We start from the raw sequence: 21,006 nt of genomic DNA, 5'->3' as shown, positions 1-21,006 counted from the left end.
TGTAAGTAGAGAAAAGGAATCAGATGTAAGAGGCATTTTGCAGGAAGAAACAGCAGGATTTGGGGCTGCTGATTGGATATGTGGAATAAAGGAGAGATGGGGTGGAGTTGAGAGATTAATGTCAAGTTTATGAACTTGGGAGACTAGAAGAAAGATGGTGTCTTCCATCATCTGGAAAAGAGGTAGAGATCTGAAGGGGGAAAACAGTGAGTTCTGCTTTTGACATGTTGAGTTTGAGATGTTTCTACATTATACAGTTTGAAATGTCTAAAAGGTAATTTGGTGATGAGGTAATACTCAGAAGAGAGACTGGGGCTGGCTATATAGATGTATGAGTCATTACAACAGAGATGATAAATAAACCCATGGAATCTGGTGAGGATATCAAAAGAAATTAATCAGCAAGCATTTGTTATGTGCATTTACCTCCTGTCTGTCCAAATATTCCTTCTATGTATCTTTTGCAGTCATTTTCTTCAAATCAGACACACTAACTCTATTATCCTATGGGTGATCCCTAAAGACTCTGTCCTAGGTCCCCTTTGCTTCTCCCTCCATACTATTTTACTTGGCAATATCTCATGCTGACTAAGACCACCAAAGATCTACCCCTGAGAGCAACTAGACCCGAGACCCCAGCAGCCTGAAGATCTCAGGCCTTGGGCACCCACATGGAGATAGCACAGAGAGGGTAGTAAACAGTAGAAGCTGCAGAGACTTGATAGGTGATCTCAGGCAAAAACTGTACTCCTTAGCTCCATACACAGAGAGCCTGCCCTCTTCACTCAGACTTCTAACTAGAAAGGGAAGGAAAAACCACCATAGTGATGGTAAACAATGCCCAGGTAAAACAACTTCCCAACACCAAGAAAAACAAGAAGAAGGCATTGACCCTGAATAATTTCTATGGAGGAAAAATCCAGACTCCAGAGGAATTGCCTTTGGGACATCTTGAACTTCAATTCAGCATATCCAAAACTGAATACATTCTTAATGCACCCCCCCCAACCCTCTTCTCTTCCCAACTTCCTCCTTACTATTAAAGGAAGCACTATTCTCTGAGTCAACTGGGTTCTCAATATAGATGGCATCCATGACTCCTCACCCTCCCCTCTTATATTCAACCCATTGCCATATCTTGTCGCTTCTGCTTTCACATGTCTCAAATAAATCCTCTTCTCTTGGCTCATATAACCACAGCCCTAGTTGAGGCTCTTATTGTCATACTGTCTGAGCAAAAGCATTAGCTTTCTAACTGGTCTTCCCACCTCAAGTCTCCTTCTTAGTTTATCTCTTATTCCAATCTCTATCCAGTTGTCAAGGTGATTTTTCTGAAACCTAGGTCTGACTTTATCATCCTCCCTCAAAGACCTCCAGGGGCTCCCTATTGCCTTTATGATGAAATACAAATTCTTCTCTTTGGCATTTAATGTCCTTCACAGCCTGGCTCTTTCCCCTTCTTCCAGTCTTCTTACAATTTACTCTTTTCTATAATTTCTTATGGGCAGTTAGATAATATAGTGAATAGAGAGCCAGGCCTAGAGTCAGAAAGAGTTGGGTTCAAATTCAGTCTCAAATACTACCTGTGTGACCCTGGGCAAGTTGTTTGGCCCTGTTTGCCTCCGTTTTCTCATCTGTGACATGAGCTAGAATAGGAAATGGCAAACCACTCCAGCATCTCTGCCAAGAAAACTCCAAATATGGAGTCACAAAAGAGTTAGATAGGACCAAACAACTGAACAACAATATACTCTCAAAAATCTAGCAATACAGGTCCACTTGCATTTCCTTGAATACAACACTTCATCTCTCCTCTCTATGCCTTTGCATTAGCAGACCCTCATGCCTCATCTCGCACCTCTGCCTTGTAGTTTTCTCTGGCTTCTTTCAATACTTAGCTCAAATTCTAACCTTAGCCAGGAGGCCTTTCTTATTCCCCGCCAGCTGCTATTGCCTTCTCCTCCTAGAGTGACTTTCATTTAGTCTGCATGTAGTATATTATATCATACATGTACAGTTGTTTGTGCATTGTTTCCCTTTTCTACTGTGAGCACCTTGAGGACAGGGCCTGTGTTTTTACCTTCCTTTATACCCCCAACACTTAGCCCTGAATCATTATTGTTGTAAAATAGGCTAAGTGATTTGTCCAGGGTCACACAGAAAGTAAATGTCTGAGGCTAGATTCGAACTGAGATCTTCCTGACTCCAGGTCTGCCATTCTCTCCAATGTGCCAGCTAGTTGGCCTACTGGGATGTAATAAGTGTTTAATAAATGCTTGTTGGCAGGACGTGCCTTAGCCTGCCTCATGCCAGGTATTGTGCTTAGGTACTTGAGGGATACAAAGTCAATTATGAAATAATCCCTGTCTTCAGGGACTACCCATTCTTTCAAGGGAGTCAATGTTTAGAAGACACATTTCTGTATATACTTAATCCCCAGTAGTTGATTATAAGTACTTTGCCTTTCTAACTGTGTGACCCTGGGCAAGTCACTTAACTCCCATTGCCCAGCTCTTACTGCTCTTCTCCCTTGGAACCAATACTTGGTATTGATTCTAAGATGGAAGGTGAGGTTTTAAAATGAATAAATAAATATCTTGAGAGCAAAAACTATTGCTTTTCATCTTTTTATTCCCAAACTCTTACACACAATGGGACCATAGTAAATATTTTTTCAATCATATTGAATTAAACTGGAACATCCTCTAACAGTAAAGGGCTCAAAAGGCACTTGCTAGCTGTGTGATCTTGGACAAATTGTGTTCTCTTTCTGAACCTCACTTTCGACATCTACCAAATAGGGATGATCATATTTGGGAGAAATGGGAGGGAGTTGTGAGGTTGGAGCCTGGCGAATGGGAATGAGGTGGATGTCGAGGAGGCAGGAACCAAAGGAAAGTTCTTCCATCCTACTATGTCTCCTGCAGATCCAAGAGACACCGACCGTTAGCAGCTGCAGTGAAGACAACAGCAGCAGCATCGGCAGCAGCAGCATTGGCTGCAGCACCAGCAGCAGCATTGGCTGCAGCACCAGCAGCTGCAGTAGCAGCAGAAGCAGGAGAATGCCTGGGCTGCTCAACTCTAACACTGGAGAAGCACTTCCACTCACTTCCTCTGAGATCACCTCCTGTGTCCAGGGCTATGCCTTTGGCCTCATGGCTTCTCTCACCTATGGCAACATGGAGGTCCAGCCTTTTCAAGGTAAAGATCCCCCCCGCCCCCATCACTCTCTCTGCATGGTCCTCCCAGCCCAGATTGGACTCAAGATGTTCAAGGCAGGTGAATGATCTTGGTTTCAGTTTTAGCCTTGGGCTGTTGCCCACTAACAGTTGATTAGGTCAAAATCAGAAGATAGGAGGGTGACTCCATTTAGATAGGATGAATCCTGACCAGAAAGGCTCCTGTGCCCCTGTGGAGCACAGGTCCATCTCAGGAACCCCTTGTTTTATAGAAACATCCTCCAAACATTACTATTGTTCTGTGGTGGACAGAGCCTTGGACTCGAAGTTCAGAGGGTCCCCCAAAACGTTGCAATTGATACTGACTTTGTTATGAATTATTCTTCTCTTGAGTTCCATTAGGAAGAGCAAAGATTCCTCCAAGAGATAATGTCTGAATGTTTAAAGTGCTTTTCAAACTTTAAGGAGCTTAGATCCAACACTAGACATTTACATGGCAACTATTAGTTGCCATAAGGGAAGAATTCATAGGATCATAGACTTGGTGCTAGAAGCAACATTGGAGACCAGGAAGCCCAACTCCTCCCAGAGTTATAAAGATGGTACATAGAATCCTGGTCTTCCAACTCCAGATGAAGCATTCTTGTGTCCTGATGTTTTTCCTGATACCACAATGATGACTTTCATTTTGGTGAACCTATGGGACAAAGGGGTGAAGGGAAGCTCAATTGGATTCTGTTCAGTCATTCAATGCCTTCCCCCTGCCAGGCCTCTTCGTGTACCCTCTGGATGAGTATACCACGGTGGTTGGATTTGAAGCCATCGTCTCAGAGAGAACCGTCACAGTACAGATCAAGGACAAAGCCAAATTAAACAATGGCTACTTTGACTTGCACCGATCTCAGAATGGTATGGGTAAGAAGGGTAGAACAAGGAAGAAGGAAGGTTTTTCTAGAGTTTATACTGGGTATAGGGATGGGACCTAAACTGAGGCCAGGCCTACAGTATAGTTGGGGCCCTTACAGAGGCTGGGGTTGGAGGTAGGGCTGGTGTTAGGACTGGTAAGCATAACTAAGGTGGAGCGACTAAAGTTTCAACCTAGGATGCCAGATTTAGATAGTACTAGCCACATTTGTAATCCTTAATTCACTAGAAATACAGAGCTTAGGATCTACTTCTTGAAAATGGTTAAATACATAAGTTGGGGTGAGCTCTGTAGGGCCCTAGCTTGCTCAGTCCTGTTATCTCCACCTTCTTGTGTTTTTGTCTCCCCCTTCCATCTTCAACTCAACTTAGGGCTTGGTTTGAGCTGCTTACCCAAGGAGCAGTCTGTTATTTGCCTCAGATGTATAAATTTCTAGTTATGCCTCTTCCAGGAATCTCATAAATCAATTTGAAGTAGTATGAGATAAGCTGGATGGGTAAATTGGAACAAGGTTATGGAGGGCCTTGAATGGCAGGAGATTCTTGACTTACTTTTATTTGGTGAACAGTGGTGGAGTCATTGAAGCCTTTACAATCCAGGATTCTCTCTCTCTCGCTCGCTCTCTCTCGCTCTCTCTCTTTCTCTTTCTCTCTCTTTGTCTCTCTCTCTCTCTCTCTCTCTCTCTCTCTCTCTCTCTCTCTCTCTCTCTTTCTCCTTTCTTACTCTTTCTTTCTTTGTCACTTTTCTCTCTCTCCCTTCTTTCCTTCTTCCTTCCTTCCTCCTTCAGAAAAAATTGATAACTTTGTTTTCACATCACTTTTATTTTTCAACAGATAACCAAAACAAAGTGGGGGCGGGGGAGGAAAAGGAAAAGAAGCCAGTTCACCAAGTTAGTCAGTCTTGTCTAAGCCCAACATTCTATGCAGGGAATACTTCTCATAATCTTCTTCCACCATTCACCAACTATCCTAGATACATAGGAGATACTCAGTTAAAAAATAATAAATTAAATTGAAATGGTCTAGATTGAATTGAATTCAATTAAATTGATTTGAACTGAATTGGAATACTTGAATTGAATAAAAATAATTGAATTCAAATCAATTCATTTCAATTCAATTGAACTAATTTGAGTCCCACTTCCAGGAAAGTTGTTGCATTCCATTCAATGTCCTTCTCCTCAGGCAGGATCACTCTGGATGAAGACCTGGAACGGATTGTGTTTGTAGCCAATCTTGGTGTTATTAACCCCACGGAAAATGTGTCCATCTTCATCAGCACCACCTCTGAGCTTCAGACTCTACCCAGTGGAGCCATGAGGGTTCTGCTGCCGACTGTATGTGTCCCACCTGTCCCTCACTCAGATAGCATCTCCACCCCACAGCTCCAAGGGTAAGAAATTCCTTTTGCCTAATGCTAGGAGTCAGAGAGTCTTTTCAAAGTTTGGAGGAACAACATTAGGATCAGTTGTATTGCTTTCATAGTGTGTATGTTTGGGTTAAATGACTTGTCCTGGGTCACACAGTCTGGAGAACAAAAACTCAAGTCTTCCAGGTTCCTTTTTATTCACGATTGGCTAGCTGCCTTGGTGTCTTAAGATCATAGCAATAGTAATTGGCAAGATAAGCCTTGAACCTGGTTCTCTGGCACCAAATCCAGCATTTTTTCCAGCAAACCAGACTGCTTCCTTGGTCCTTGGTGACCATTTGCTCTGTCTTTGGTATAGATCTAGAACATCATTTAATTGCATCAGTGGCAAATCTCAAAGCCCAAATATCCTGGTAATGCTCATGGATATTAAGGGTTTAAGGCACCCAAAGACACAAAGCGTCATATCTGGGAGGGATATTCGAACACAGGATGTTAAAACTGGAAGACACCTTAGAACACAGACTATCAGAGCTGAAAGAGACCTTACAACATAGAAAGTCAGAGTTTGTAGGGGTCTTAGAACATAGGATGTCAGAACTGGACAGACCTTAGAACATAAAGTAGGAGAACTGAGAGGCCTTAGAAGACAGACTGTCAGGCTGAGAGAGCCATTAGAACACAAAATGTCAGATCTGGGAGGGAACTTAGAACAGAATGTCAGAACTGGGAGGGACCATAAAGACCTTTTGGTTCCTGTCCCCCCAAACCTTTGCCTTGCAAAGGAATACCCTAAGGCCTAGAGAGAGGAGAAGAACCTGTCCAAAATGATGATAGTTAGCAGCAGGAGCTCAGATCATCTGACTTCCAGGCCACACCTTTTCCTCCTCCAACCCAGTATGTCTCATGATCATGGACCACCCCACGTCTCATCTAAGTTCCATTATCTTAGAGCAGAGCCCATCATGGGCCATAAAACTTTCTCCATAGCTTCCTCCCCCGTCTTCTTCTCTCCTGCCCTGAGTCTACATTCTGGCTTCTTAGTTCCACTTTGAAATTGGACCTCTTTTCCTCAGAATTTTTCCTGTCCATTCTTGGTAGCCAGCCCTTTTGGGGAACACAGAACCAAGTCTCCCCAAATTCCAGAGCAGTATTAGAGCCAACACTTGTAATGGGAGGCAAAGAGAAGCATAGAGTCCCCTACTAGCCCTAGGGCTGGCTACCTGTGTCTCTAACCCACTGACTCTGTTCCTTTGCCTATAATTGACCCCTATCCTGCCCTGTCGCTTCCATCTCCTCACCCCAAAGTCTCTAAACTCAGTCTAGACTTTCCTTTCAGAAACAGAAAGATTTGTGCGCCCAAGTCCTCTGACCAAGCCAAGTCATTGCGCCTGGTCCAGCTGTTAGACAATGATGTCGTCAATCCCACGGAATATGAGTTTCACTTCCAACTAGAGATCCGGGGACCTTGCCTCCTTGCAGGTAAGTGGCCACCATGGCTTGTCTTGGCTTCCACTGCCCTTCTCCAGAGACCTACCTCAATCATCCATTGGAGGGAGAGGTTGAGGATAAAGAGAATTTGAACTGATGCACAAAAGTATAAGAAGGAAGGAAATTATTTATTTAGTGGCTGCTATGTGATAGGCACTGTGCTAAGTGCTTTACAAATATTATATCATTTAATTCTTACGACCCTGGAAATATTATCTGCATTTTACAATTGAGGGAATCTGAGGGAGATAAGGGTTAAGTGGCTTACCCAGAATTACCCAGCTAGTACATGTCTGAGGTTGGATTTGAATTCAAGTCTTCCAAACTCTAAGGCCAGCACTCTTTCCACTTTGCCACCTAGCTAGGGGTCTTTATAAGGCACATTGCTCCATGTCCTCAGTCCTTAAAAGCTGTCATGGCTACCAGATTGGTGGACTTTCGAGTGAACAACTCAATAAAGATGACACATTAGTCAGTTGCCTTCATTGTAGGGTCTCAAGACTCCATACCATTATGGCAATCACAGAATGTTAAAGTAAGAAGGAAAATATGTCCCAGATTGTCAGAAAGTGATCTATCAAAGCTGGAAGAGATCATTGAACATAGACTGTCAGAACTTAAAAGGGTGTTGTAGGGCAGTTGGGAGAGTCAGCTCTGGAGATGAGAGGTCCTGGGTTCAAATGTGACCTCAGTCACTTCCTAGCTGTGTGACCCTGGGAAAGTCACTTAACCCCCATTGCCTAGCCCTCTTCTGCCTTAGAACTAATACACAGTAGTGATTCTAAAATGGAAGTTAAGGGTATTAAAAAAAAAAGGCATCCAGTTCTTTCATTTGTAAAGATTAAAATTTTGGGGAAGCTGAGGCAGGTAGAAATTAGTTTCTCTCTGCAAGGAGTATTATATTTTTAGAGGTTTATTGAAGATTAAGGATTAAAGAAAATACAGGATAAGAAAAGCATGTGTCTAGGCCAGAGAGAGAGGCCTAGACAATCTCACCTACATCATGAAAAGAGCCGTGTCTGCTTGCATGCGGAAACAGGAAAGCCCCGCAAAAGCCTTTCCAATCAGGTTAAATACCCCCTTCTCGATCTCTGCCCAGGTGAGAATTCAGTGATATTACAAAGCATTCTGGGGAAGTGGAGCAAGGAATTCTGGGGATTGAAGTCCTGGATTCGAGTCCATTTTTACACATTTTGCAGAGGAGAACACCAAGAGTCAGAAAACTGAAGGGACTTGTGCTCATGATTACATAATGGATTAATGCCAGAGCAAAAAGCCTTGCTCTGACATTAACCCATTGTGTAACCATGGCCAACAAATACACCTTTGACAGGCCTGTAGAGTTTCTTATCCAGCCCACTAAAGGCAATCTTGAATTCCTCAGCTTCTTTCCTGGGCCTAGGTATAGCTCTGAAATGCACTATTTGCCAGAGTTGAGGGTCCTGATATTGAGTAGACATTAACAGCACCCTTATGTGTCCTTAACTCTCTGGTTCCCTCCCTTCCTTCTGAACCCCATACCCCACCCCATGTGTCTCACTGTCGGTCTTCCTTTCTGTCCCATTCAGGGGTTGAAAGTCCTACCCATGAGATCCGAGCAGATGCTTCCCCATCTGCCCACTCCGCCAAAAGCATCATCATCACGTTGGCCAACAAACACACCTTTGACAGGCCTATAGAGATTCTTATCCACCCCACTGGTAAGACAACCTTGAATTCCTCAAGTCCTTTCCTGGACCTTGGTGTAGCCCTGAAATGGGTTACTTGCCAGAGTTGAGGGCACTGACATTGAATGGACATAAGTAGCACCTACATGCCTTCTGCAATATAAGAATAACCAAACTTAGTGCCATATTAGGGAGAATCATTCATTGAAAGAAGAAGCTCCAAGATGACTCATTCTTTCCTCCAAGCTATCACCCCCCAAGTGAGAGTGCCTTCCTGGCTCATTACATCCCTACCCAGATGTCTTTTCAGCTCACTCGATTTGCACGAGGACCTTCCTTACCACAGCCTCAGAGTTCAATCATAGGATCATAGATAGAGTTAGAAGGAATCTCAGAAGCCAAGTCCAACTCCCCCTCATTTTATGAATGAGGAAACTGAAGCTCCAAGAGGAGAAAAGTCCTTCCCCATAGATCCTATGGCGAGTAAGATGGCATATTCAAACTCAGAACATCTGGTCTAGTTATTTTTACCAGGCTGCTTTAGAAAACTACTATAAGTGTCTCTTCCCTGATCACCAAGGCATGAGCTACCTGGAGATGGTTCATTCTCCTCATTATAGCCATCAAAGGGAAAACCAGTCATTTCCAGGGATGAGATAAAAATGAGCATGTCATGGGTACTTAAATATTATCACTGGCCTTTCTCTTCCCTTTATGCTCTATACCTCCTTTCCTCCTGCCCATCTTAGATTTCTTCCAGCTTCCTATACTCACCCCCATTCCCATACACACCCCACCAGGTCTCATCTTGGTGACTCCTCATCCCTTTGACCATGGAATATGGCCAGACCAAGTGAAAGTCTTTATCCCACAATCTCTTTCCAGCAGAATGCAACAGAAGACATCTTTTTAAATAGCACCACAGATTTTTATCTAGAAGAAGACCTATAGGCTATTTAATCCAATCTACTAGTTTTATATATGGGGAAATTGAGGTAGACAGAGGCTAAGTGGCTCAGGCTAAGCATCTAAGGCTGGATTTGAACCCAAATCTTCTTGAATCCAGGCCAACTACTCTATACATTGTATGGTACTTCTGCTGTTTCTATCATCTACTCCTAGTGCTGATTATCTAGAACAACAGTTTTCCCTTTAAACTCTTAAAAATTAGTAAGCACCAAGGGAAGCTAGGTGGCTCAGTGGATCATGAGCCAGGCTTGGAGTTGGGAGGTTCTGGGTTCAAACTTGACCTCAGATACCTCCTAGTGGTGTGACCCTGTAGGCAAGTCTTTTAAACTCCCTTAACTAGCCTTTACTGCTCTTCTGACTTGGAACCTATACTTACTATTGATTCTGAGACAGAAGATAAGAGTTTTTAAAAAAATAATTCTGAAGGACTCCAAAAAGCTTTTATTTATATGGTTCTACCTTGTAATATTTATCACACTAAAATTAGAACTGATACATTTAAAAAATATTTACTAATTCATTTAAAATACCAATACTAAACCTGGTTTATATTAATATAAAACATTTTAATGAAAATTAAAATTTCTAAACCAAAAAGAATTATAGCATTGTTTTGCTTATTCTTACAAATCTCTCTAAAATCTTGCTTAAAAGAAGACATATTCTACTCTCTACTCCTGCATTTAACCTCTTGAGATGTGTATATATACATATTTTTTCAATTGAAATGTATGAAGAAAATCTGACCTTCCACATATATGTAGTTGGGATAGAAAGGAATATTTTAGTAGGCAAGTAACATTTTAGTATGATTGTGGAAATAGTTTTGATCTCCCAGGCCCTCTGAAAAGGGTTCTTTGACCCTTAAGGGTCAGGGTCTTCAGACCACCCTTAGAAAACCTCTGATTTAGACCAACTCTCTTGCTTTCAGAAAAGGAAACTGAGGCCTTTTGTTTGTTTCTTTGTTTTATTTTTTTAAGCCGAGGCCTTTAAATGACTTATTCAAGGTAACAGTTCAGAAATGACAGAAATTTAACTTTTATTGACAATTATACAAATAGTTCCATAGAATGCTTTTATAAACCATAGCTTTTTAATATTTATTTTTCCGTGCACAGTATTTAGCTAAATCTTTTTGGGGGAATGATTTAATTAACAATTAATCTTCCATATTGGCTATTTATTTAGAAAGTCCATTTTATAGAAAATTGCAGGTAGGTAGCTTTGACACATATCAAAAGTGCAGTGCATCAATTCCTATACAAGGTGGACTTGAACATCAGACCTTCTGACTCCAAATCATTTGACTTTATTGCTCTCATCTGTGAGGAGCTCAGCATCAGGACCTCTAGGCGCAAATGGACAAAGATGATCAATGTTTAGCTGCTTAGCCAGATTGCCAATGAATGGTCACCCTGCCTACACTAACTTTGGTTCCCCAAACTTCCTCCCAGCTGCCCTCAGCTCTATGATTCGGTTCAGCTGTATTTGTTCTCCTGAACCTTTTCTTTCTCCTTCCCCCTTCCCTACCCAGAGCCTCACAAGCCGCACATTCTGTTGGAGCAAGGGGACATGACCCAAATACAGTTTGACAACTACTTGAAGGAGAGAAGTGACTTTGGCAAAGGGAGCAAGAAAATGATGAGCTTCCAAAGAAAGGTGAGGCAGGAGGCTGGCTTGGGCTGGTAGAAACCTGAGCAGGGGATGGAGGGAACTCCAATCTGGTCTTTGGGAAATAAAGTACAGAATGGTAGAATGTCTCAACTTTGAGGTGGAGAAGTCCTCAAACATTATCTAGGCCAACCTTATTTTTCAGAAAAGGAAACTGAGGCATAGAGCACAGTATAATAGAAAATCATTTCAGGAGCAGTCAGGTGGCTCAGTAATAGAGGAGCCAGGCCTGGAGACAGGAGGTCCCAGGTTCAAATATGGCAACTTCAGACACTTCCTAGTTGTATGATCCTGGGCAAGTCAATTTGCCCCAATTGCCTTAAAACCAATACATAGTATTGATTCTAAGATGGAAGATAAGGTTTTTAAAAAAGGAAAGAAAACCACTTGGGCAGCTATGTGAAGGATGGATTGGAATAGGGAGAGAATGGAGGTAGAGTCTGTTTAAATGGTTCTCATAATCATACAAAAGGGAAATGGTGAGAATTTTTGAGAGGGTTGGGCTAGATTATCTCTACAATCTTTGCCAGTTGTAATATTCACTTACTGAGCCTAAGAGAAATGAGGTGATGGCATTTGCCAAGATCACATACTGAGGGGGTGGAAGAGAAGCAGCTGTAGCCTGGAACTTTTAAGCTTTTCACTGAAAAGGCTTGCTATAGAGCAGTGATGGTAAACCTTTTAAAGACCATGTGTTATGCCCCACCCCCCCAAACTGCATGCCATGCCCCACCTCTGCCCCCCACCTTACCCCAAACAGAGGAGGGAGAAAGGAAGGAGAGTAGCCTCAGGGTTCCACTCAGTGGAGGGAGTAAATGCTTCCATTGGGCTACTGGGCAGAGGGATGAGGAGGCATGGTGGAGATGGGGAAGGGAGCCATCTTTGGCACATGTGCCATAGGTTCACTGTCATGGCTACAGAGGCTGATGGACTATGGACAAAGGGATACCACATTAGTCCCATTGAGAACAAAGCCCACAGGGCAGCAAAGATTTCTCAGTGCTTTCCCTTCTTAGGAGAGCAATAGATGAGAAAAACCTAGGCACTCATAGCTAATGGACTCTGAGTCACATTTTGAAAATTTTTATATTTTTTCTCCAATTACATGTAAAAATAATTTTTAACATTCATTTAAAAATTTTTTTGAGTTCCAAATTCTTTCAGGTTACCTTTTTTTTACCTTTAGATCTCACTTTTCCCACTTGCAAAATGAGGTCATGGTTCTTGCTTACTATCTCCCTCATTTAATGGGGAAAGAGCATTGTCTCTAGAGTCCTGAATTCAAATCCTATCTTTGATATTCTGTCTGTACCTTGGAACAAATCAGTGAGACAAATCCTTGGACTTCAATTGCTTCATCTATAAAAAGAGGAGGTTGGTCTCTGAAGTTCCATTGAGCTCTAGATATGTAATACTGTGATTATTGCAATAATATATTTTGGGGGAATCAGATATGTAACTGTTTTAGAGCAGGGAACTTCCAGTGAGGCAACCACCTCTACCAACTTAAGGCAGCCACTACCTTAAAAATATCATCTTTAAGGGTTGTCCCAGGCACTACAAAATTAAATGACTTGCCAGTAAATGTCAGATACAAGACTTGAATCTGTCTTCCTAACTCTCACACCAGTTCTCTATTCAATGCACTATACTGATGATAATGATAACAGTAAGAAATTGAAAGGGAGGCACGTGTGAGGCAGTTGGTTAGTGCAATGGATACAGCATCCACTGAAGTCAGGAAGACCTAAGTTCAAATCTTTCCTCAGACCTTTAGCTATGTGACCCTAGGCAAGTCATTTAACTCCATTTGCCTTAGTTTCCTCATCTGTCAAATAAGCTAGAGAAGGATAATGGCAAACCATGCTAAAATCTTTGCCAACAAAACCCTAAATGAGGTCAAGAAGAGTTAGCCATGCTTGAAAAATGACTGAACAACAATAATGCCCATAAATATCCGGGGGGGGGCACAGAAGGCTGGACCCAGAGTCAGAAAGAACTGAATTCACATCCAGCCTCAGACACTTGTGTGTCTTGTGTGACCCTGGGCAAATCACTTAACCCTCTTGTCTTACTTGGTTTCTTCATCTGTTAAGAGGGGATGATAATAGTACCTTCCTCCCAGGGTGGCTGTGAAGTTCTGATGAGAGAATCTTAGTAAAGTGCTTCCTTTATAAAGACTGGCTATTGCTACTATCAGAATCTGTCATGGGGTTGTTAGGAGGATCCAATGAGACCAAGTCTGGCCATTTTTAAAACCTTGCAGAATGATGGATAGACAGACAGATAGAAAGACAGACTGAGAGCCACCGTTTTTATGAATGGGCTTATATATAAAATTGTAAGCCCATTAATAACAGTAGTATCTCTGTCTGTCTGTCCATCCATCATGCTACAAGGTTTAAAAATGGCAGATTTGGTCTCATTGGATCCTCCTAACATATACTGACATGCATTGTGTAAGTATGTGTGTGTGTACATACACGAATATTCCTTTTATATATATATATAAATGGACTGTGCCTAGATAGTCTAGATGTTAGAGCCAAGCAATGAGGAAGCCAAGGTCAGTGGTTCAGCTCCCCACTATGGGCCCAGTTACAGGACTCAGACGTCAACCATGACCAACTGCCACCACCCCACCCTCACCATCTTGCAAACTCCTACTATGAGGATAAGAGGCTTCAAATGATTTTAATAGGTCTCTTTCCCTCTGTGGGAGACACATCTCCAAGTATTCTGCCAGGGTGAGGCTAAGCCTTATCTCTGCCCTCTCTAGATGTCCCACCCCCAGCTGGAGAGGCAGGCCCCAGGCTAGATTCCCAGAGGGAAGAGGATGGGCAGAGGCAGACCTCCCAATCCTCCCTACAACACACCTCCAGCCCTCAGGCATAAGCAGAGCTGCCTGGGTTCCTGGCCTGCAGGTAGGGGAAGCACCCCTGGGTCTTCTGAAGTACTGCTTGCATGAGTTAACTCTGCAAATTCAGCAGCAAAAGAGAATTAATGTGTCACCTTTGGTGGGTTATGCAAATTCCCTGAATTCTCATTAGCTCTAGGGCTGACAGAGATCAACCAGCGCTGGGGAGGTGTGATGAGTTGATTGTAATTGGATAATGGCAGAGAGAGGAGTGATAGCAAGGAGACATTAAAGAATCCTCCTCTGGTATGCTCTGCTAAGCCTGCTGGGGAACCTCCTTTACCTTTCCTGCTTCTGACATCAGTCTTCCCTGGGATAATTCATGCTGCCCAGATGTGACTGTGGCAGTGTAAGACTGATTGAGATTGCAGAGCTGGAAGGGGGCTTAGAACATTGAATGTGAAAACATACAGTGTTGGAACTGACAAAGCCCTCAGTAGGCAAGATACAGAGAGAGGGGCAGGGGAGCAAGGGAGAAATGTGCTAGTAAATATTTAATGACCCACAGTCTGGAAAGAAAACAATATGTACAATGTACTTTTCAGTTTGATCTACATTATTAATCATTATTTACATTTTCGCCATCACTTTCTCAAGTCTAATATAATTAACAAAACTATTAATGAACCTCTGCCTATTTCCAAGGGTAACTGATGGCACTAAAAATTTAACAATTGGCTCCTGAGTCATTTTAAGCTGGCTCCATAATGCTCCTGAATTAAGGAGTCAGGCATTGAAAGGATAATTTGAGGGGAGATGTGCTGCCAATGGCAACAGAAAAGAACCAAGTTGAGGAGGTCCCACAGAGATTACCTCAGAAACACAGCTCTAACCCCATAAGGCTCATCTTCTAAGTGCTTGCAAAACTGGGTTCTCCTAATGCCTTGGAGATAGAGGTTCTAAGGCAGGGGTCCCCAAACTACCACCCACAGGCCACATGTGGCCCCCTGAGGCCACTTATCCAGCCCCCATCACACTTCTTGGAAGGGGCACCTCTTTCATTGGTGGTCAGTGATAGGAGCGCAGGATGCACCTGCATCGTGTGTTCCTGGAGTACTGTATGTGGCAGCGCTTCAAAGTGTGGTATTGCTCACGTACAGTACTATTTCCGGTGACATAATCCTTTCCGTGGCGCCTTGTCCTGAGAGTAACTGAATGAGAACAAGGTACTGCGCAAAGGATTATATGCTGCACAGTGGAAGACATCAGCATGGTGTGTGGTGATCTGGGGGAGGGGATTCTGCACTGTGTATACAGTTGCCCTGTATAGTGGTGGTGGTGATGGGCCTATGCAGCCAGCCAGCACTGAACCCTCCACTATCCCAGGCAGCGGTATATGGATTTGTTCATAGATTTTTTTTTTATAGTCTGGCTCTCCAATGGTCTGAGGGACAGTAAACTGGACCCCTGTATAAAAAGTTTGAGGACTCCTTAGAATCTAAAGCTCTAGAGAAATAAATACAGTATTCCAATCACAATACTGGTGGGAAGAAATAAAGAATAGAATAAAATGATAGAGCTAACAGAAATTGGTAAGGAACCTATTTAGAACCTATCCTACCATTTTACAGAAGAAGCCATTAAGGGCCAAAAAGGGGGGGAATTGACTTTTCCCCAATTCACTCAGGTAGTTAAGAATAGAATCAGAATCCAGATTCTAGTCCCCTGAATCCAAACCAAGTGTTCTTTTCCAAATTCTATCTACCTGAAGCCTGACCCTACAGAAAAACAACTCTTAATCATCCATTCTCTAGGCATGGATGGGGGTTTCAGAGAGCAGAGATTATCAGTCCAGAGAATGCAGAATATTCAAGGTCATCTTTCTGTGGAGTGATTTAACATTTCCTAGCAGGGCAAGTCATTTCACTTCTCTCACCTTTAATGTCCTCAACTGTACGGAGAGAATAATTAAATGTGCACTACCTTCCTTCCTGATGGGGTTGTTGTAAGAATCTAATGAGATAATTATGTAAAGTACAAAAAGCATTATGTAAATTTTTTCTTCTCTTTTTTTTTTTTGTCCAGGCATAGAATTTTATCCAGGTTGCTAGATGGCACAGTCCCAGTTTTGGAATTAGGAAGATTCATTTTCCTGAGTTAAAATCTGATCTCAGAAACTTACTAGCTGTATGACCCTGGGCAAGTCATTTAATCTTGTTGGCCTCAGTTTCATCATCTATAAAATAAGCTGCAGGGGGGAATTGCAAACCACTTTGGTATCTTTATCAACAAAAAAAACCAAAACTAAGTGGGGTCATGAAGAGTTGGACACAACTGAAAAAATAACTGATCAATATTCATCAGTGTTTGGAAACTCTCCCTTAATGAAAGCAGAAAATTCTGTAACTTAGATTCTTACTGGACTGTTTGGGAGCACTAAGAGATTAAATGATTTGCCCATTGTCTCACAAGCCAATATGTATCTGAGATCAGATTTCTTCTCAAGTCAGTCCCCAACTGATTACATCATACTCTCTCTATTATTACTATTACTATTTAGTAAACCAGAGTTCCTCTCATGACAGAGTTGATCCTTAATCCTCAAAAACATATAAACCCAGAGCTAAAAAGAACCTCAGAGGTTATCTGAGCAGTTGCCAAGTAGACACCCAGACTTTGCTTTGATGGTCCTGTAAAAATAATAAGCAACAAATTGATTAAGGATATAAACTGATTAGATACTCTGCTTGCTGTGCTTACAAAGTACCTTCAGTTTATATATATATATATATGAAGTTAAGCTCATAAGGGAACTTCTGGGCCAGGTTCAAGGACACATAGGAGAGTCTTATACAAAAATAAACTATTTATTGAGAATATAAAGACGTAAAAGAATTTCTAACTCTAAGGGATTCTAACTCCACCCAAACAAAACTTTCTGGTTTCACAAGGAACCACTTCCCCTGTTTCCACAGGCTACACTGAATCTTCCTGATCTGACTAACCTAAATTTTCCCTATTCTACAATAAACTAACACTATAATCCTTATAAGAAGTATACAATTTTTAACTTTGTCTCCAAGTTATAAAAATAACAAAGGTCAGCTGTCTGAGTCTCAGCAAGAACCAAGTTAGGACTTTAAGCCTTAGCAAAGACCAGATCTTTCTTTGGTCTTCTCAGAGATAAAAAAAATTTATGAAACAGCAACAGTCGCTAGTGTTTCACAAGTTGGAAAAGGAAATCACTTAGATCCTTCAGGTTTTACCCTCCTTTCCTTCTACCTCAGACAGTAAGAAGAGAGAGAAAAGAACATGTCACCTGCTCCCAGCACTCTGAAATTGCTACTCACAGAGACTAACTGCCAACTCCCTCAGAGCAACAGCCATACCCAGAGAGAGTAACTGCCACAGAAAAACTGTTACAGCTCACACACACACTGTCAACATTTGAAACTGACACTCTGTCTCGGATCTGTTTCAAATTCCAATTCTTTCTCAAGTCATCATCTCCACTTCTTACCTCTAAACTAATGTAACAAGACTTAATTTCTAATATCATCAATATCATATCATATCAGATCAGATCAGATCCCAGAGAGGTTGACTTCAACTTTGTACCCAATAAATAAGATAAAATTTAACAGGAATCAATGTAAAATCTTATCCTTACACTCAAAAAGTCAATGTCACAATTTCAAGATGAGAGAAAGTATGACTAGAAATCAGAATGTTTAGTGGACTAAAAGCTCAAAAGATGAATTAATAATGTGTTATGGCAGCCAAGAAATAATTACAGCCTCAGGGTGTATTAAAAGAGACAGAATATCCAAGAACAAGAAAATGACAGTCCTACTGTCAGATCATATCAAGAATATTATATTCATTTCTGGGCATAGATTCAATTTTAAGAATGACAATGAGAAACTGAAGAGTATCCAGAAAAAAAAGACAATCAATATGGCTAAGAAAGGCATAAGTTCATGTCATGAAGTTTATTCAAAGAAATGGAATGGTTAGCCTATGGAAGACTTTTGGGGGCTGGGACAGGAGTTGATAGCAGTATTCAAGTATTTAAGTGATAATACAGTGGAATAAAGATTAGCCTTCTTCCTCTTGGCCCCAATGGGAAAAAAAAACAGGGAGCCATAGGCAGAGGTTTCAGAGGCTAGGAAAACCCTCCCTAATTACAAGAGCTAGAATGGGCTGTCTGAGGAAGTATAGCCTTTCTCTCACTGGATGTCACCAAGCAAAAGCTACATGACAACTCATTGTGCAAGATCCAGAGGAAATTCTTATTTAGGTGTTGATTGGACTAGGTTTTAGTGACCTCTGAGGTCCATCCCACCTCTCAGATTCTGTGATTCTTTATGGAAACTCATTACTTCCAGAAGTAGCCTATTCTGACTTTTAGACAACTCTGTTTCCAAAAATTCTCTATTGGCAGACCACAAGAGGCAAAGGCCTCTAGCAGGTCTTACCAAGGTAGAAAGGCTTAAATTTTGGATCCAGAGGCACGTAGTTATACAAAAGAAGACAACACCAGAGAGGTAGCAACCAAGTGATGGAATTTTTCTGTCAGAGCAACTCCTGAAAAGCCTTCACATCAAGCATGGAGAAGACTTTTCATACATTATCTCATTTGATTCTCCTAACAATCCCATGAGAGAGGTCCTTTAAGCATTAATATACCTATTTTACAGATGAGGAAGCTGAGGCTCAGCAAGACTAAATAACTTTCCTAGAAGCACACATCCAAAAGTATCAGTACCAGTATATATACATAGGTTTCTCCTGAGTTTGAGGCTCCTGAAAGGCATCCTATACTCTAAACTGGGGGCTGACTGGAGGATGAGTTGCTCTATTCTGTCCTCCCCAAATACTTTTTTCCTCCTGTTATTTTGCTTACACTATTTCCTATAACTGAAATGTCTTCCCTCCATGTCTTCACCTGCTGGGTTCTATGTTCCATCCTTTAAAGTCCAAATCAAATAGTAGCTTCTCTAGGAGTCCTTCCCTCATCGCACCTATTAATAATGTTCTCTTCACCCACCCAAATCTCACATGGAATTTTATCCCATGCCTCATTGATTCTCTGATCAGGTAATACCATGCATGATGGCCATCTTTGTTTATGTCATAGCTCCCCGCTATAATGTGAGCTCCATGAGAGCAAGGACTGCACTGTACCTAAATTCTCCATCTCCTTCAGAACTGAGCATTGTGGGTGCTTAATCAGTGTTCGTTGAGTGACTTTGGACTAATAGGCAATAACCTGGTGAAAGCTCCAGAAGCCTTGCCCCAGTCCTCAGCTAGTTTTAGTGAACCAGCTGTTCTCTTTGTCCTCCAGATGGAAGTAATCAGGAAACGACTCCACAAGGATATCCCCCATCACTCAGTCCTCATGCTCAACTTCTGCCCTGACCTCCAGCAAACCCATTACAGCCTTCGGAAGACCCATGGAGAGTTCATTTTCCTCATTGATCGAAGTGGAAGCATGAGTGGGGTCAACATGCACCTAGTCAAGGTATCTATGGGCTATGGGATGGATTCAGTATAATATCAAATCATATTTATAGTATTATTCAAATACATGAATATGTCATAATTTATTGTCATCCTTGGTTAGACATTTTCAACCACAGAGAATAGCAATTAGCAAATTAAAGGCAATGGACATCTGATAATCATTCTGCTGATCTCTTTGAGAGTAATAACCCTTCCTATTCTTTTATTGTGTTTCATTTTATGTAATTATATTTTTATAGTATGGTTTGATGACATGAATACGTCATCATTTATTGTCATACTTTGTTAAAAAAAATTTCAGAGTTTTTGCCATTGATTTTTTTAAGAAACTAAAGACTAGGAGCCTAAACTCCATCAAGACTTTGCAAACCCCATAGTGTTTGAAGGTTACCACCCCACTGCTGGGTAGAACTTTATAACATTATAATAGTGTAATAACATTACAGAGCTGGAAGAGACCTCAAATGGCATCTTGTTAGGCCCTTTCATGAAACAGCCCCCACTTTCTCGAAGTCCCCTAACAAATGGTCATCTGATCTATACTTGAAAACTTCCAGGAATGAGGAGCTCATCACATCTTTTGAGGCATTCCATTGTCAACCAAGCATTTATTAAGTGCTGGCTGTGTGCCAAAAACTATACTAAGCACTAGAGATCAAAAAAAAAAAACAACAAAAAACACAAAAACTTATGTTCTAATGGAACACTTATCAATAGAAAGGTACAAATAAGGTTCATAATAATAAGATACATACAGCTCATAAAAATAATACTATTTATGGGAGCAGCTAGGTGGCTCAGTAGATGGAGAGCCAGGTCTAGAGAAAGGAGGTCCTGGGCTCAAATCTGGCCTTGGACACTTCCCAGCTGTGTGACCCTGGGCAAGTCACTTGACCTCCATTGCCCAGCCCTTACCACTCTTCTGCCTTGGAACCAATTCATAGTATTGATTCTAAGGTGGAAGGTCAGGGTTTAAAAAATAGCATTATTTATATTGTGCTTTAAGGTTTATAAAACACTTTGCATATAAATTCATTTGCTCCTCACAACCCTGGAATTATCCCCATTTTACAGATGAGGCACAGAGGTTAAGTGACTGTCTAGAATCACATAGCTAGTATCTGAGGCAAGATTCAAACTTGGTTCTTCCTAAATTTAAGTCCTGTCCTCTTTCCACTGTGTCACATAGTAATATATGTAATGCATAATAATATAACACTATGTGATACATAGTAATACAGACTTGGTGGAAGACAACTTTGAAGGGGAAAGCTATGGTGCCATTTGAGATACATTTTGAAAAAGGCCAAGGACACTAAGAGGAGGGAGGGAGAGCATTACAGGTAAGAGGAA

At 41.6% G+C, this 21,006-nt stretch overlaps 1 protein-coding gene across 6 annotated transcripts in view; it reads left to right on the top strand.

The window, feature by feature from the left end:
* VWA5B1 (von Willebrand factor A domain containing 5B1) overlaps positions 1-21,006 on the top strand; it is a 168,365-nt gene that overhangs the window by 71,464 nt on the left and 75,895 nt on the right. For 5 of the 6 annotated variants that reach the window (XM_007491251.3, XM_056795674.1, XM_056795675.1 and 2 more), the window contains 7 exons: positions 2,928-3,201; positions 3,948-4,094; positions 5,289-5,496; positions 6,812-6,954; positions 8,532-8,663; positions 11,134-11,258; positions 19,475-19,651. In XM_007491251.3, the coding sequence (XP_007491313.2) occupies positions 2,928-3,201; positions 3,948-4,094; positions 5,289-5,496; positions 6,812-6,954; positions 8,532-8,663; positions 11,134-11,258; positions 19,475-19,651 (1,206 nt within the window). The remainder of the gene's footprint in view (positions 1-2,927; positions 3,202-3,947; positions 4,095-5,288; positions 5,497-6,811; positions 6,955-8,531; positions 8,664-11,133; positions 11,259-19,474; positions 19,652-21,006) is intronic. The other variant, XM_016422071.2, reaches the window with a different exon arrangement.

The sequence above is a fragment of the Monodelphis domestica genome, chromosome 4 (assembly GCF_027887165.1).
Source record: "Monodelphis domestica isolate mMonDom1 chromosome 4, mMonDom1.pri, whole genome shotgun sequence".
NCBI classification, from domain to species: Eukaryota; Metazoa; Chordata; class Mammalia; order Didelphimorphia; family Didelphidae; genus Monodelphis; species Monodelphis domestica.
The sequence above is the reverse complement of the archived record's forward strand: the minus strand, read 5'-3'. Positions and strand labels throughout refer to the sequence as shown.